The sequence below is a fragment of the Halichoeres trimaculatus genome, unplaced genomic scaffold (genome assembly GCF_033239565.1).
Source record: "Halichoeres trimaculatus isolate MK-OKI-2021-1 unplaced genomic scaffold, fHalTri1.1 fHalTri1_scaffold_12, whole genome shotgun sequence".
NCBI lineage: Eukaryota > Metazoa > Chordata > Actinopteri > Labriformes > Labridae > Halichoeres > Halichoeres trimaculatus.
In genome coordinates this window covers 28,171,018-28,188,515 of record NW_027437190.1, presented here as the reverse complement: position 1 = coordinate 28,188,515, position 17,498 = coordinate 28,171,018, and the positions used below count along the sequence as shown (strand labels likewise).

General features: G+C 40.4%; 2 protein-coding genes across 2 annotated transcripts in view; both read right to left on the bottom strand.

Moving 5' to 3' along the window:
- Window positions 1–2,053, bottom strand: part of scn1ba (sodium channel, voltage-gated, type I, beta a) — a 30,147-nt gene extending 28,094 nt beyond the window's left edge. Inside the window, exon 1 of the mRNA XM_074682889.1 lies at window positions 164–2,053. Within this exon, the coding sequence (XP_074538990.1) occupies window positions 164–224 (61 nt within the window). The 5' untranslated portion in view covers window positions 225–2,053. The remainder of the gene's footprint in view (window positions 1–163) is intronic.
- Window positions 2,054–5,613: 3,560 nt separating this feature from the next.
- Window positions 5,614–14,377, bottom strand: LOC141801227 (uncharacterized). The gene is made up of 5 exons (XM_074684202.1): window positions 14,280–14,377; window positions 8,749–9,099; window positions 6,584–6,853; window positions 5,845–5,907; window positions 5,614–5,717 (listed from the first exon to the last, which is right to left on the bottom strand). Exons 1-5 carry the CDS (start codon window positions 14,365–14,367, stop codon window positions 5,614–5,616), a joined length of 876 nt encoding a protein of 291 aa, XP_074540303.1. The 5' UTR covers window positions 14,368–14,377.
- Window positions 14,378–17,498: the final 3,121 nt, after the last annotated feature.

Genomic DNA, 17,498 nt, shown 5'->3' with positions numbered 1-17,498 from the left:
CATCCCACACACACACTGCCTTCATACCACAGGCACCAGCCAGACATGGCAACATCAGACGAGGACAGAAAACACTTCAACTGCACAAACAAACTTTACAGTCGGTGAACGGGTGATGACTCGTGCGCATGCCAACGCGCCAACACAACCGCTTCCCACTCACCTTGAAGTGCCAGCAGGGCCAGAGGTAACACCAGCAGCATCAGGTCCTTTAGTGTGGGCATCCTGACAGGAGAGAGAAGACTGGTGGCGTCTCTTACACAGTCAAACACAACTCACACACACTCACACACCCACACAAACTTCACGACAGGAGACACAGGATCTACACGGCAGCTACTCCAGCTCTAGAGATGTCCTGGGTTGAGCCGCTGTGGGGTGAGAGGAGGAGACTCCTTCCTGAGGCTGGCTGTGGGTGTGGTCTGCCTTCTTGTCCTCTTCTTGCCCTCCTCCTTTTTTTTCAGCTGATACAAACGCTGTGGGTGGGTCCTCTTGCTGATCTTCTTAAACACCTGAAGCACCCAGCAGAAGCAGCTGAAGATGATGAGGAAGCAGCTTCAGTGTCAGCTTTGTCTCTTCACCCTCTCAGGATCTAAATCTATTTTTCTGTCTGGTCTCACTCTGCAGGGTGAGCGTGTAGAGTTTCCAGAGGGTGGAATCACTCTGAGTGTCAGGTTTCGAGCCTCTTGTCAGTCCAAAATGGGCTTTTGTTCAACTATTTATACCTCCCGGCACACCCTTAGACCTGTTTGGCTCCACAATGAGACTGTGTGTGCTCCAATTCATACACCTTTTCCAGCTGGAAGACCAATATCTAAGGCCGATCTGATTTGTCTGATGGATTTCAGATGAAAATGGAAGACGTAGATTAATAAAGAGCCCAGAGCTTGGGGGGAATTGTGCAGAAAGACTGTTTAAATGTCAAAATAATGTGCGCTTGAACGCCTTTCAGATGAAGTCTCTGACTTTTCCCTTATGCATGTGTGCAGGCGTGACTCGAGCGAGCAGAAGGGTCAGAGTTTAGAGTCACAGTGAGTGAAATGGGAAAAAATGGAAGCAAAGTGTTCACTCCTCTCTTTCTTTGGCTTAAGAAGAAATAACAACCCTCTCTTTTTCCTATTATTGCCACTTGATAGTGTTATTGCTGTCTTTATGTGGTCCAAGCTGCACTTCTTCTCCTACATATCCTCAGATAAACCCTGTGATCATAGCCAGAGTCTTTGTTTGTTGTTTGATTTATTCAAGCAAAATCATCCGCTCAGTTTCCACTTCACTTCTACCATCTGTTTGCTTTTAGCCCAGGTCTGTGTGGGGCTCTCAGGCTGGGCTGCAGCGGCACAGGTGGCAGCAGAGCTCAGACGTGTCACCACAACATCACAGGAGTCTTAAAGAAGACTCAGAGGCATGCAGGGATCAGCAAGTGGGGGGTTATTTATTTAAAGGCAGTCAGTTGCCTGCGAGTCTTAGAAGGTGCCCTGTTGTTTTGTGGATTCCAACAGTGTGGCTTTGAATTAATAATTTAATGCAGCTGTTTTGAAGAGGCAGAAATCACATACTTCTGAACCAGTTGTTTTGCGAAAAATACACACACGTCCTCTTTAATAAAATCAAAGAAAGACGTCTTTTTACCTGTCACTTTTTTTTAAATCCCCCCTCTTTATGAATAAATTATTTTTTTGTCTCACTGATATCCTCTTAACATCTCCGTATGGTTAGGTCAGAGGTGGACGGCTTCCATCTCGCTTCAGGTTGTCAGATCCTGGATGCGCCCTTGTCTCACACCGGGGACCATCCGAGAGATCGTGAGATCAAAACACGTCACCAAAAAAATAACGAACCGATATCCCTGCTTCTTATTAATGCCTTCAGTTCACCAAGCACGCCGGGTAATGTCAGTTAACGACCCGCATATTCCTCCCGGAGAAGCTGACCGAGGCGTCCGGAATGAAGACGCACGGAGAAACGCGCGCATGCACGCACAAAAACAGAAACCTCCAGAAATGACATGGTGTGTCAGCGCGAGGATGCCGCGCTAATCAGGCTCTGGGATGGGTGAAGGCTCGGGGAGGGAGGTGCATACAGGAGCAGGAGGAGGGAGAGAGGGAGGAGAGAGGGTGTGATGCATTGCAGCAGAGGGATGGAGACAGGAGAGGAGGAGGAGGAGAAGGAGGAGGAGGGAGAAGTATAGAGTTGTTGTTATGACAACAGTAATTTTATATGATGTTTTCATCCCAGAGAAACCCCACGTGTTTTCCAAGAGATCACTAAGGTCATCGATATTGCATGAAAAACTTATTACAAAAGAAATAGCCTGAAGAAATAGGGGAGGCTGGGTGTGGTTGTAACACACACATGTTCCCTACAAATGGAACCAATTCAAGCCTCTTCATTAATACTTAACTAAATGAAACTGAATCAGCGCTGGTGATAACACAACTCATTTAAAAGTGTATGTCTTTCCAGATTCTTCCCAGATAGACAGTGAGTTGACCAACAATCCTGATTGTGACAATTTTATTTTTATTTTTTTTGTTGTTGTAACATTAGCAATTGAGAAAAAACATGATTTGACATTGAAGACTCAGTGGCTGTATTTGCAATCAGTGAAAAGAAAAGCAGGAGAAGGAAAACACCTTAACCAAAGTAATGGTTGTTTAGGCTAATTTTTTATGTTATGTAAATTAGGGGCGGAGTCAGGATTTTAGGTGAGCCGAACCAATTTTTAGTGGGTCTAAAATTACAAAAGTTAGTAAATAACTATTAATATATAGATATACTATGTGTTCAAAAGCAGATTCGTTTGCTTTTTGATTCTTTAATGTTCGATAAAATTTTAGTGCATTAGACGCAATGTCTCTTAACAGTATCGGCCCAGGAAAAGTGCACTGACGCACCAATGGGCTGGGCTACCTCAACTTTCTATGTATTATAGGATGTAAGAGCAGCAACATTAACCACAGTTAAATGAAATAATGTAATATTCATTTTTAAAACAAATTTCAAAAAAGAAAGAATGAAAGATTTTTTTTTCAACCAAAAAATTTGAGGTGGCCCTGCCAGAAAGTGGGTGGGCCTGGGACCCTTAGGCCCACCCATGATGCCGCCCCTGATGTAAATGATACTTTACTCACTTTTAAGGGCTCCACGAGGAAGACTTTCTTAAGTGTTTATGGAAAAATTCAAATGTTTGCCTGTTTGCTTAATTATCCATTGTTTAGCTAATTGTTAATAGCTAAACGGAAAAAAAACACAAAACCATAAAAAGAAAAACAGAGAAATGCAAAAACACAACAGAAAATGAAACCAAATGAATAAAACAAGCACAGATAAGGAAACACAAAAACAAAAAAAATGCAAACACAAATATAAAATAAAAACACAAACAAAAGAAGAAACCAAAAAAAGAAGAAAATCCAAACACGAAAAAGAAAATGCAAATAAGGTGAAAGCGAAAACAGACATAAAAAAGCGCAAACAATAGCACAAAGAAAAAAAAAACAAAAAGAAAAAAAAAAAAACACAAAAACCGTTTTTTGTTATTTTTTGTTGTGTTTTGCACTTCAAGGCCACTGCAAGCCAAGGCTTATCTGAGCCTTTGTTAGCTTACTGCTGATTTTGTCTTTCTTGTGGTTTCCAGTTTTGGCTTCATTCTAGATAATACTGTACATGGTTTGAAATTTACAACTTGACAAAAAACCCAGTTAGTGCAAAACATAATTTTAGTGAAGACCGTACATTTCCCTGAATCTTACTTTAATCAATTTATCATTTGAATTCACCATTAACCCACATTAAAACAGACACAGCGTCTCTTATCAACATGCAACCTGAGCACAGGTCACAGGTGCCAAGCCTTTCTGTGTGTGACCTAGCTCAGAGGGGAATTACTCCAGTGTGAGTGTGTGAGTGTGTATGTGTGTGCATGCGCTGATCTCTTGGCCATTTCATTATGCCAGTAGTGAGGATTACTGTGTTGATTGCATCCCTGTCCTGGCCTCTGCACCATTCCAGTGTGTGTGTGTTTGTGTTTGGACGTGTGGTTGACCTTCATGTCCCTAATTCCACAAACATCCCTTTTCATCTCTGTAAATATGTGGATTAAATTCAATCAAAATAACAATACCACTGAGGGAGTCTTTGAGAAAGCACATTGTGTTTTGATATAAAAATACCACAATTGTAATTATTTCTTTGGTGAAGAAAAAAGAAGGGTTGGTGCTTGGACGGATGATATTTTGATGATCAGAGGTCACTGACTTTTTGTAACTGGAAGGATTTTCTTCTCTGGGTAGCAAGTGGACTAGTTGTGTTTCTTTGGTTCAGAGCTCTGGTCCTTATCCTTATCAAGCTTTAATGCCTGTTGTTTATGTCTATGATCCTAAGGAATGGGTACTGCATTAGGTACTTTTATACCTACCGAATTCTGTCAAAAGTACCAAGTACCAATTCACGTAAACCCAAAAGGTACCATGTTTAGATAGCTAAATGGGTGCTTGTGACTATGAGGGAGTGGAAGAGTAGGAAATTTTCCATAGTGGACATAAACACAGCATTGCAAGGTTATGTACTGAAGAATAAATATCTTAAATTGATTTTTTTTATATTTTATTTTTAAACAAATTGATATTTTTTGCCACATAAACAGAAAAAATACAGAAAATTGGTACTGTCGAGTACCGGTACTGAATGCCAGGTACCAGGCATTAGTACTGTATTGTTTCAAATGTTCAAAGTACCCATCCCTAGTGTTCCTGCATTTTTTTTCCCAATATATTCACCTGTATAGTTGACTCTATCAGTCAATTAAGAGGGGTGTCATTGCTTGCAGCCGCCCTTAGTCACCACAAGATGGAGACAAAATGCTACACATCTTATTTTTTTCACAAGGAAACAATGATTTAAGAGCAACTGATGTAATAAACTTAAAAAAAGGGAAGCAGACAGTGACTTTTTTGTATGAAGGACGAAACCATGGGTGAAGTTTTCAAACAGAAAGAAAAATGTCCACTACAGAAAGAATCTCAGAAGCTCTAATAGAGGAGAAGATAAATCACATGATGGGAAATCAAGACAAAAGAACAGCAGCAGAAAATAACAATCTAGTGAACTAACAATGTATTAACAGTGTTTTTATTCTTTATTTACACTGGATTTGTACACATTTTAATATTCTGTAAGTTTTGCTTGTTACATTGTTCAGTTTGTATTGTGAATTAGTGAACTAACGGCTGCAGTAGTTATCTGTACAATTTTCCAAGAATTACTTAAAGAAAGCTGTAAAGGCAGAATATTGCAGAAGTGAGGAATAGAGTGATGACTACAGGTAATTTGACAAAATAAGACATCAGTGTCAGACATAATCAGATGTTATTTTTAACACCACTTATCATACATGACCAGTGACTCATCTGTTGCATCTGTCATGTATCTGTAATGTAGGGTTATGCTCGACCTGGTGCATCCTCACACCCAGATAACAGAGAGGATTTGAATTTAAGGTGTGCAGTCAGTGAAAAAAAAACAAGTTTATATATGTATGTATATTTATATATATATATATGACTAATGATCTCTACCACTGAGTTACTCTGCTGTACCTAGAGGTTGAAAAACTTAGCATTTCCCTTTCCAGATGGTTATTATTCCCAGCAGGATGGTGATGGTCACCAGGAGAAGAGACCCATACAGGAACCACGGCTCTGGAAACACCACTGCACCTGGATTAAATATATTTTTTAATTACATGTTTAGAAACTTCTGAAGTCAAATCACTCAAAATACTGCCACTTCTATTGCTATTGCATGAAATATTAATCCTGAACAACATGTGTAGGGGGGACCCACCAGCAACGGTTGGTGAGCTTGTTCCTGTGACATTTTTATCAGCATCTCTCTCTTCTTCAGCCACTGAGGAAAACAAAAAAAACCCAGATCAAATAAGACTTTAAGAAAAGTTAAAAATAAAGAATCTCATTAAAAAGGATTCACACCTGGTACACTGATGACATTAGTTGAGATTTTGTGTTAAAGTGAGACCTTAAAGGGATTCAGATGAGCTCTCATTTTTAACTCTTTATTTGACTGAAAATAGTGGAGTGCAAATATACCAAATATTTTAACCCCAGATTGGCCCCAAATTTTCTAGTAGTCTTTGAAAAAGCACACAGAGGAAGATCTTTCAACTAGATAGATTAATTTTAAGAGGCTGAGTGTGATGTGAGAAGAGCTGAAACACTCGCTGATAGATGTCTGTAAGACTCTTGGACTGCACCGCATTGAAAAATGTCCCATGCCTCTGTAGTGGAAATCACTGCATGGGCTCAAAATTCCCCCTAGAAACTATTTTCTTTGAGCAGTTACTGATTCACAGATAGTGATGATAGTTTCTGTATTATTTTCATTTTTATACCGGTTGTAGAAAAGATTCCCTCACAATGTGTCTTGTGTAAGTGAGAGGTGAAAAATCCACAGCATGTGCTCAGAAAATTCCCTCTTTTTCTGCTCCTTTCTGAAGTGCAGAGCAGCAAGTAAATATTTTGTTTAAAAAAAAAAAACTAGAGCAGATCAGGAGAGAGATATTTACCGAGTGGGTTGTGTAAGAAGCTGCTTTTTGTTATCAGAGCTGTGTTCAGGTGCAGCTGACACTCGTATTTTCCCCTGCCCCTCACAGGCTCGCTCATAGACAGTGTGACACTGGGCTGAGCTGCAGCAGCATCCTGGTGAACACTTTTGAGTTTGGCTCCATTGTGGACAACAGACAACACCAAGGCAGGATCTCTGGTGACTTTTATTTTGCAGTGGAGCAGGTCAGTGGTAGTGTCATTGCGAGAGGTGAGTTTAAAGGTCATGGTGTCTGTAAAAAGACAGAGAAGGATATTCAAGTTGTTAAAGCACACACCTAAATGCAAACATTTAGACACAGTATTTTCCACTTCAATATTTTTTTTAATACAAATCGACTGTCCTTGCAGAGATGTAGTATTTAGAAATTCACTCTCACTTAGTCTTACCTGAGAAGCCCTGAAACTTGATTCTAGCTCTGTCTTAGCCTTAAAGTGATACTCCGGGATGGCACAAGTTGGGTCCTATCACAAGGTTTAGGGCAGAAATTACCCCTACAGCAGTGATTTTGTGCAGCAGAAGCCCAGGGCGCTCGCACCAAACACCCCCTCCCTGCTCGTCTGCCGGTTTGCTCTGCACTCAGACGGGGCCAATCTTTACTCGACCAAAAACACAAATGAACAGACTCCCACTGAAAAAGTCTGACATCGGTCTGCATTCACGCTTTATTTAGAGAGTTTTCTGCGCACTACGTTCACACAAAAACACAGCTAAATAAGGCTCTAGTTTTCATCGTGTCTCTTCGTCCTGGCAGACTACCTGCGTTTGATTATATCTGGCATGCCGTGCGCGCGGACTGATACACTAAACGGCGAGCGCCTCTTAGCCAGCTGTGGCTCTGCAGCGGAGGTAGCGCCGTTTTACGACACGATGAGAACTAGAGCATATTTTAGCGGTGTTTTTGTGTGAAAGTAACGCGCTGAAAACTCCCTAAATAAAGCGTGAAAACAGACCAATATCAGATTTTTTCTGTGGGAGTCCGTTTATTTGTGGTTTTGGTCAAGTAAAAATTGGCCCGGTATGAGTGCAGAGGAAACCAGCAGAGGAGCAGGGAGGGGGTGTTTGGTGCGAGCGCCCTGGGCTTCTGCTGCACAAAAACACTGCTGTAGGGGTAATTTCTGCCCTAAACCTTGTGATAGGACCCAACTTGTTCCATCCCGGAGTATCACTTTGAAGGCAGGGTTGGCAGTCCCGAAAAACTAGCATGAATTTGAATGTAGCATCTCGCCAGGACTCCGCCTAGCCCCTCCTCCCACTCCTCTTGGAGCTCCTCCATGCACAAGCGCCACTTATTCGCGACTATGATTGTGAATGACTGAAAGACGGAGTCAGCACATCATTTATTTATTTGTTTTGCATGTCTCATTTAGAGGTGAGGAAACACCAAAAAGTTAAAATGTAAAGCTAAAAAACAAATAAACAAACGTGACTTATTAGTACTCGCAACTGTCATGCAAGCATTATCCACTTTTACTTGTGAGACGATATCAAGAGTAAAGCTATAATACAAATAGTGCATGTACATTTTCTCTAGGACTTACTTAATATCATAAACTCTTTTTGCTTGTCAGAGCTACAGCCCAGACTACAGCCCAGAGCCAAGTACCTCATCGGGTCAGAGGGGACAGGCCTGAGGTTGAGCGGGAGGGGCAGTAGTTAGAGGCAGGGGAACAGAAAAAGAAAAGAAAGCCTCCATCTTTCTTTTCTTGCTCTGTTTAGCTGGAGGTGCAGTTACCAGTAATCAGGGTATGGATAGTTTCTCTGCCATTCTTCTGCTGAGCGTGAACCTCGGGAACACACATTGAGTCAGGGGTGAAATGTACGTGCAGGAGGAGGGCAAAACGGCAGGACGGGATTTGATTGGTTTAACAGTTTGGATCCTAATGGATGTGATTTGCGGGATGTTTTTCTGGGTTTTCTTCTGCTGTAGATCGCGGATATTATTTGCTCTCATGTAAGAACACATCATGTATTGCCTGCTATCGGGATTATTTTAACCAGTATAACAAAAAGTGTGTCTAAATCAAACTACCATTATACCTTTAAACCCATACATGAAAGATGTACTCATCTCTTGTCCTGTGTAACATTTTTGGTGAGGAAAAATATCTTAAACCTTTAACTTACCATAAACCATCAATGAAGTTCCTCCTCCCAGCTTCCTGCACTTCTCCTTCTCGGTGTTAATGGAGAGCTTACACAAGTACTTCCCGCTGTCATGCCACTGGACAGATGTGAGCAGGATAGATTTATTTAAGGAGTTTGCATTTTTGTCCATTAGTTGTACACGGTTAATGTATTTATCCACAGTCTGAGGCCACAGTCTGTCTTTGGTGTTCATGTTGTCCCAGTAAAGAACTGGGGAAGTCAGCAGCTTCTCATCGAGGGTCAGATTGAGCTGGCAGTGTAGCATGACAGCTTGACCGAGAGCAGAGGCTACGACAGGAGGCTGGTAGACTGTGACGAGGGAAGACGTACCTGAAAAACATTTATAAATAAAACATCAAACAGGATGTTGGTTAGCCATATTAATATCCTGTCAAAACGTTGTCATCGCTTCATCTCTCACGAAATGCCCAACCACTGCCTGTGCTACTTTCCATTAATGTTTTTATAGAGAGTTTGTTATTATGAGTGAGGTTTTTATTAGAGGTGGTGGGACTGTGGTGAAAATGCATCAAACTACCACGTTCCTGCTTCAAATAAAATGATTCAAATGTTCAGAATAACTGAATAAAGTTCAAAAACAAAACTGCAGCCAACTGTTTTGTTTGTGTCTGTTTCCTCTAATTTGGTTGATATCTCTTTCACCCAGTTCCTGGTGTGTTCAAACTTGCTTTTCTTTTTTTTTTTCAAAGTTTTACACCTCTTGCTGTATTTCCTCTGCTGCTCTTCAACCATAAACCACAAATCTAAAGTAATATGAGCAGTGACACCAACATTATTCTTTACACTGCTTACCAATGCTATCAGAAATTTTGCGACCTCGCGAACAGGTAGAGAGGAAATAACAAACTTTATAAACTCACTTCCTTTAAAACATCATGTTTGATCTGATTTTCTCTGGTGTTATTTGCCATTCCAGACAAGTAACTGTTGTTATGTTGCGTTGGCAAATCAGAATAAAATATTTAACACAGCTTAAGAAACCGAATCTCAACCCAGCCCAGGTTGTAAATTACAGGCCTGTCTCACTACTGCCTTTCCTGTCAAAAATACTTGCGCAAACAGTCATAACCAAGTCTCTGAGTATCTACTGAAAAACAACCTGATTGACTCCTATCAATCTGGCTTCAGGTGCGACCATTCCGCTGAGACTACACTCCTGTAAGTCACAGAATCACTGCGACTGGCTCGAGCTGCTGGTCAGTCCTCTGTCCTACTACTGCTGGACTTGTCTGCTGCCTTCGACACAGTAAACCATCAAATCCTCCCCTCCACACTCTCTGAACTTGGCATCTCAGGTTCTGCGCTGTCCTGGTTCAAGTCCTACCTCACAGACAGATCCTTCAGAGTGTCATGGCGAGGAGAAGTGTCTAAATCACAAGGCTTATCAACAGGGGTACCCAGGGGTTCAGTGCTCGGTCCCCTACTCTTTTCCTTATACACCACCTCACTTGGCGCGGTGATCAGCTCTCATGGCTTCTCCTACCACTGCTATGCTGACGACACTCAGCTATTCCTGTCTTTTCCTCCTATGACACAACTGTCTCGGCACGGATATCAGCGTGTCTGGCTGTCCAGCTGACCTTTAAGCTACATGTGGTCTCTCAATTTCACAGTCTTGTTGATATGCCCTCTATAACATCAGGAGGATCAGACCCTACCGGTCACAACAGGCCACACAGCTTCTGGTACAGGCCCTTGTGATACCACGCATCGACTACTGCAATTCCCTCCTAGCAGGCCTTCCTGAGTGTACATTTAAACCTCTGCAGATTACCCAGAATGCAGCAGCACGTCTGGTCTTTAACCAGCCCAAGACAGCACATGTCACCCAGCTGTTAATCTCGCTTCACTGGCTTCCAGTAGCAGCTCGAATCAAATTCAAAGCTCTTCTTCTGGCTTACAAAACATTAACAAGACTGGCTCCGGCCTACCTGGGGTCCCTCATCCAGGTCTACACTACCTCTTGCCCACTACGCTCTGCTTGTGAAAGACGCCTGGTGCTCCCTGCCCAGCGCGGCAGCACTAGCCAGACTCTTCTCCTCTGTTGTGCCCAAATGGTGGAATGAATTACCTAACTCTTTACAATCCGCAGAGTCCCTTTCTACTTTTAAGAGAAGTCTGAAAACTTATCTGTTCAGGGAACACTTGTGCACTTAAGCTGACCCTTGTCCTCTTTGCCCTCAAGGGGAGAATGAGTCAGAGGGTCTATGACTCAGCTCTTGTGATTCTTTAGCACTATTACTGATGTTTGATGAAGATTGAGGTATACTGTTGCAGCTTTGCAAGCAGTTGGCTTCTTGATTATTGTATCTCTCCCCCCCCAAAAAATAAATAAATAAATAAATAAATAAAAAAAAATAAAAAATAAAAAATAAATAAAACTTGCACTTAATGGCAGCACCTGCAGCCGGATTACTTGAAGCACTGTTGTCGCACTAACTAAGTTTTCCTTCTGTCTAAATTCTTGCTTGTGTTGTACGTCACTTTGGACAAAAGCGTCTGCTAAATGAAACTGTAGAACTGTAGATATAATTACTGTTACGGGTGTGTGTGTCCTCATGAGTGTTTCCAGTCTTCCTCCTGCTCATTTCCAGGTGAGGCTACTGATCATATACAAGGCTCACCTGGTCACAGCCTTTTTATTTATTTATTTAACCTTTATTTAACCTGATAAAAAGACCCATTGAGATCAAGATCTCCTTTTCAAGGGTGACCTGGCCAAGAGGTCAGCAACTTACATCAATAAAACAAATTAAGTGGAGGCTCTCCTTCTCGGTAGAGGTTGCATCAATAAATCCCCATTTGTAATTGTTTAAGGTGTTTTCTGTGTTTATTTAGGCAATTTATGAATAGTTGTTAGCCCCATAGAGCCACATTTTAATGGGGTCTACCGTCTTACATCCGTGATGATGGCACACCTCTAATTGTCACGGGAGACATGGCCGTTCACATCCACAAGACACAGGCAAATGATTTTCTGGCACTCCTCTCCTCTTTTGACCTCAAACTGGTCCCTTCTCCTCCAACACACAAAGCTGGCAAAATCCTTGACTTGGTGCTGACCTGGAACAGCTCCACAGTAGATGCGACAATGCCTGACCACTCTCAGTTCTCTTCACTGTCTCTAAATCAGGCAACTGAAACACTCTGTTCCTCTCTGGTATTGGCTCTGGACAAACTCTGCCCCCTGGTGTCAAAGCCAGCTAAGAAAAATCCACCTAGTCTATGGCTCTCTGAAGTTCTAAGAGAACAAAGAGGAGGACTTAGGGCAGCAGAAAGAAAGTGACATAAATCTCAAAAACCCACTGATTTGTCCTGAGAGGACAGTCTATAACCAAGTCTCTGTACATCTGCAAAAAAACAACCTGATGGCTCCTACCAATCTGGCTTCAACTGAGACTGCACTCCTGTCAGTCACAGAATCGCTGCCCTACTCTGCTATGCTGACAACACTCAGCTTTTCTTGTCTTTTCCACCTGACGACGCAGCTGTCTCAGTTCAGATATCAGTATATCTGGCTGATATCTCCTCATGGATGAAGGAACGCCACCTTCTGCTAAATCTGTCCAAAACTGAGCTTATTATCCTTCCAGCATGTTTCTTGCTTCAACCACAGATCAATGTCATGCTTGATCCCAATCAACTAGTACCCACAAACTCTGCCAGAAATCTAGGTGTCATGATTGATGACCAACCAGACCATACCTGACACAGCAGGCCACAGAGCTTCTGGTACAGGCGCTTGAGATTTCAAGCATTGACCACTGCAACTCCCCCCTGGAAGGCCTCCCTGTTTGTTCATTTAAACCACTGCTGTTGATCCAGAATAAAGCAGCATGTCTGGTCTTTAACCAGCCCACATGTCACCCTGCTTTTAATCTCTCTTCACTGGCAGCTCAAATCAAATTCAATGCTCCTTCTCGTCCACTGCGCTCTGCTTGTGAAAGACGCCTGGTGCTTTCTGCCCAGAGCGGCTCTGAATCTCTAGCCAGACTCTTCCTCTCTGTTGTGCCCGAATGGTGGAATGAATTACCTAACTCTATACAATTCACAGAGTTACTTTCTATTTCTAAGAGATGTCTGAAGACTCATCTGTTCAGGGAACACGTAGTCCCTTAATCTGACCCTTTTCCTCTTTGTCCTCAGGGGTAGAATGATTTAGCACTGATCATTAAATGTTGAAGGTTGAACTATATTTATGCAGTGATTAATTGCGGTTAGTTATGGAAACATTACTATACATGAAAAAATCTTCTTGTGCTTAATGGCAGCACCTGCAGTCAAATAACTTGTAGCAGTTGGTCCCACTAAGGTTTTCCCTTCTGTCTAAATTCTTGCTTGTGTTGTACGTCACTTTGGACAAAAGTGTCTGCTAAATGAAACTGTCGAATTGTAGAACAATTACACCCACATACTTTAGATTAGTCATAGAATCATACATTACATTTACCTTTACTTTGTAAGGTTATGTGGTCATTTTATGAAGATCTTGTTGCTTTGATAGCAGAACAAATAATACATTTAGGAGATATTCTGTGGTAGTTTTTATCTGGTGGGTTTTATTCTTATTTTCCTGAAAAAAAAAAAACATTTAAATAAATAATTCCTGGAAATATTCTACAACTAATTTGGAAAACAAAACAAACTATTGTTGGTATCCAAGGTTCCTACCATCGACTTATCACAGCTTGCGTCAACTTCTCTAATTGGTCATGGCTTTCTGAGAAATCAAAAGTGAACTGAGAAAATCAGAAAACAAACAAACAAAAAGTCCAGAGAAGAAGTGAAATCAGGCTTTAAAAACTTTTTAGGATTGAGGATTTTCCTAACACCTTGATTGTTTTTGTAGTTGGCACCAACTGAGATTGTACTTTCCAACATGCTGATCAGTGGCAGTTGCGAGTTTACTGTCAACTCAAAGGGAATTGTCTTATAAAAGGTTGTTGACATTTTAGATTTTGCCGAATAATAAATCATTACAAACAAGACAGCAGAGGATAAAAATGAAAACTAAAACATGAATATATCGTTCTTCAAACACAAGTTTCATCTGCAGCCACATAATGTTATGAAACAGATTCAAGATGGTAGAAGTTCAGTAATGCAGGCAAACGTATGAAAACCCTTTTGAAATTTAAAACTCCCTTACATCAATGAATAATTAACTTTTCTGGCATTCAAACAAAATGTTAGCAGTGAAAGCGTCACTCAGCAGACGGCTGACTCAAGCATAGAAAGTCTGATGATGCTACAGATCAAAATCTTTCATATCACATTGATAAAGTTTTGTGTTATTACAAAATATAAAAGAACTGAAGTCTCTTTATATTCCCAGGTACACTTAAGCAGGTGAGCAAACATGCTTGTGCATTACATGCCGTGTTAAAAAGCAAAAAGTCAACAAAAGTCAAAGTATTACATGTCTAAGACAAAAATACATCAGAAATCTGGAAAGTAAACTAGAATCAGAAGATCTGAACAAATCTTACTGGAGACCATGAGACAGAGAAACATCTGCTGTGTCCAAATCCATTTCATCAGCATGAAGCTGTGACGCAGCTCAGACGATCGTATCATGCTTGCTGGTAAAGTGTGCTGTGTGCTTTGTCTTTAATCACATGAAGTCTGTCTATAAACCCCCTCACCACTTCCTCCAAGGTGTAACTCTTCCGTATTCCAAGCAGCTCTGACACGTAATGGTTGAAAAACTTTTAACTAAGCTTTTATTCAGGCTCTGCAAAAATTTGTTGTTTTGAAAAAAGTAAGGGAAAAATGTCACTGAACTCACAAAAGTTACGTTTTTTTCTTTTGGCTTTGTTTTACTCAGAGCTAGTGGTGTAAAACACAGTAGGCCTATTGATCTATCAATCTATTTATCCAATTATAGCTCATTTATTAATTTAAATATGTTGTCACCTTCACTGTTTCAGATTTACATGGTGTTACTGTGTTTTTTAAGCAAGTTGTAAAACTGTTTTGTTGACTTTAGAGATTAATTTAAACTATGTGACTTCATTTTTAGATAAAAGCAATATGAAATCATTTATGCTATTCAAGACTGTGTGATCAAAACCCTAAAATTAGTCATAAAGTGAGTTGATCTAAAGCACAGATTTCTCTTATTGTACCGTATCAAGATCAAAACATGAATAACCAACCTAATCTGCTGATTCTTAGATGAAAATAGAGGCCTTTCCATTACCAGTAGATGATGTATTTTTTCCGTGTGTCCTCCTACAAGGAAATAAAATGACATTTTCAGTTAATTTATTTTTTCTTTTTAGTTATACCCAAACCGCTGCAAGGCGGTTCATGCCCGCTCTGCTTGACACATAGAAACCACAGCGCTGCGCGACCCCCGGCTCTGCAGCATTGTAGTCTAACACGTTGCACACCCACTTGCAGGGTGAGTGCAGGGTGAGTGCAAAATAAAGTTTCTTTTTCATGTGAAAGAGTGAAAATGTGAAAAGAATCCACTTTTAGTTTGTAAGTTTTATATCTGTTATGAGTACGGCTCAAAGGCAAGTTAAGGCATGCTTATTTATGAAGCACTCTTTTGAGGGCTTTAAAAAGTTAAAAACAGAATATTTTGGCCATTCATAGTGCTGAAGGTGTGTAACTTTGAAGAAATATAAAGATAAGAAAGGGTGAATGAAGTCTTGCCCAGCAAGTATTAGCTCTGGCCCAGACTGGCTCCTTGCCCTAAGTTCTGCCTTCCCTGTCTCCTTTCTAACTTCTAACCACAGGCTCTTCCTCTTCCTGCTGGGTTAAGGAGTTGGCAGCTAACGGTAAAGAAGGTAGTATCAGTATTGTTGCTACCTGGGGCTGTTGAACTTGTGTTGTACAATTAAATGGTTCTGTTGCTGGGTATGATGGGGGGTCCGGGCTGGCGTTGAGGGTGAGTAAGACACTGCAAGTTAATTTATATAGCAGCAAGACAGTTCGAAGTGCCTTACAGAGATACAAACCAGCAAAACATATTTAAAGAAAACAATTAAGCAATTCAAAAAGCAAAAATGAAAATCAAATAAATCAATAATCAAAATGGCAAAAAAAGAAGGTTAAAGCATAAAAGTCGCAGTGCAGAGTTGTGCAGTAAAAAAAAGATATTGAAATAAGCTGAGAGTTTCAGTAGACCTGATATCTTCTGGCAGTTTGTTCCAGATATTTGGAGCATAGAAGCTGAATGCTGCTTCTCCATGTTTGGTTGTGACTTTGGGGACTGAAAGCAGACCTTTTCAGATGACCTGAGTGGCCTTGATGGTTTGTACTGGATTTGAAGATCACTGATATATTATGTCCCTAATCCAATCCATTTCTTTATACCTCATCAGGAGTATTTTAAAGTATATCCTCTGACAAACAGGAAGCCAGTGTAAAGACCTCAGAATTGAGTGATGTCTTCTACTTTCCTGGTTTTAGTGAAGACTCCAGCAGCAGCGTTCTGAACAAGGTTATAATAGTTTTGGATTTGTCATTATAGTTTACTATTAGTTAGTTTTGACATTTTTCTTTTCCGTTACAGTTTAGTTTTAATGAGTTTTAGAGCAGGCATTCTAGTTTTTATTTAGTTTTGATTTTTGCAACAAGGCCTAGTTTTAGTTTAGTTTCAGTTTTTTCATACTTTTTGCCAGGTGCACGATTTAAAAAGGCCAGACTAAATATTTTGTGATACTGTTTATTTTTAAGTCCAACATAGTGCTCACTGCTCAGTCAATGCTGATACGGAACTGTTGGTTGCTGCCTTAAACACATGAAAATAATATAAACTTAATATAAAAAATATGAAAATAATGTTGTCATTAATTACATAAAAATAATATAAAAATAAATTATATAAAACAATAAGATATGAGCTTTAATAATTAGAAACTTGGACTCTGTAACAATAAAGTCAGACTCGCATGCAGTAAAACTATTACAGATGCTCTAATTCGTTGCTCCACTACTTTTTGTCACAGCACAGCGCACAGCCAGTTAGTGCCGTAAACAAGTACGTCCCAGTACGTCGCTATGATGGTGCTGTGCAGCACTGAACTGCCTAAAACTGTTGTTAAATTGGTTGGGACAGTGTGTAATAGAATTAAATCCTAAAGGGTATTAATATTGTCAAAAACTATGACTAAGGACATTTTTTCTATAACTTTAGTTAGTTTCAGTTAGTTTTGTGAACACAAGATACAGTTTCAGTTTACTTATTGGTTTTGTTTTCTTTTCTGGTTTTTATTAGTTTGAGTTAACTGCAATGTATTTTAAATTTTTGTTTTGATTTTTAGTTTCGTTTTAGTTAACTATTGTAACCTTGGTTCTGAACCAGCTATAAAGTCACTGTTACAGTAATCAAGTCTACTGAAGAGAAAAGCATGGACCAGTTTTTCTAGGTCTTGCTGACACATGAGTCCTTTATTCCTTGACACATTCTTTAAGTGATAGTAGGCTGACTTTGTAACTGTCTTAATGTGTTTGTTAAAACTTAGGTCTGAGTCCATCACCACTCCCAAATTACCGGCATGGTGTTTGGTTTTTAACCTTAATATCTGGAGCTGCTCCCTGACTTTAAACCTGATGTGGCTCCAAAAACTACAACCACAGTTTTATCTTTGTTTAGCTGGAGGAGATTTAGACTCATCCACTCACTGATTTGTTTGATACATTTACCCAGAGCCTGTATGAAGCCATGATTTCCTGGTGACATTGTGACATATAAC

Coding starts and splice junctions, on each gene's coding strand:
- LOC141801227 (XM_074684202.1), bottom strand. CDS start 14,367: ATGATACGATCGTCTGAGCTGCGTCACAGCTTCATGCTGATGAAATGG. Junction 5,908..6,583: donor CTTCTTACACAACCCACTCG/GTAAATATCTCT, acceptor TGTTTTCCTCAG/TGGCTGAAGAAGAGAGAGAT. Junction 5,718..5,844: donor AAGCTCACCAACCGTTGCTG/GTGGGTCCCCCC, acceptor TATTTAATCCAG/GTGCAGTGGTGTTTCCAGAG.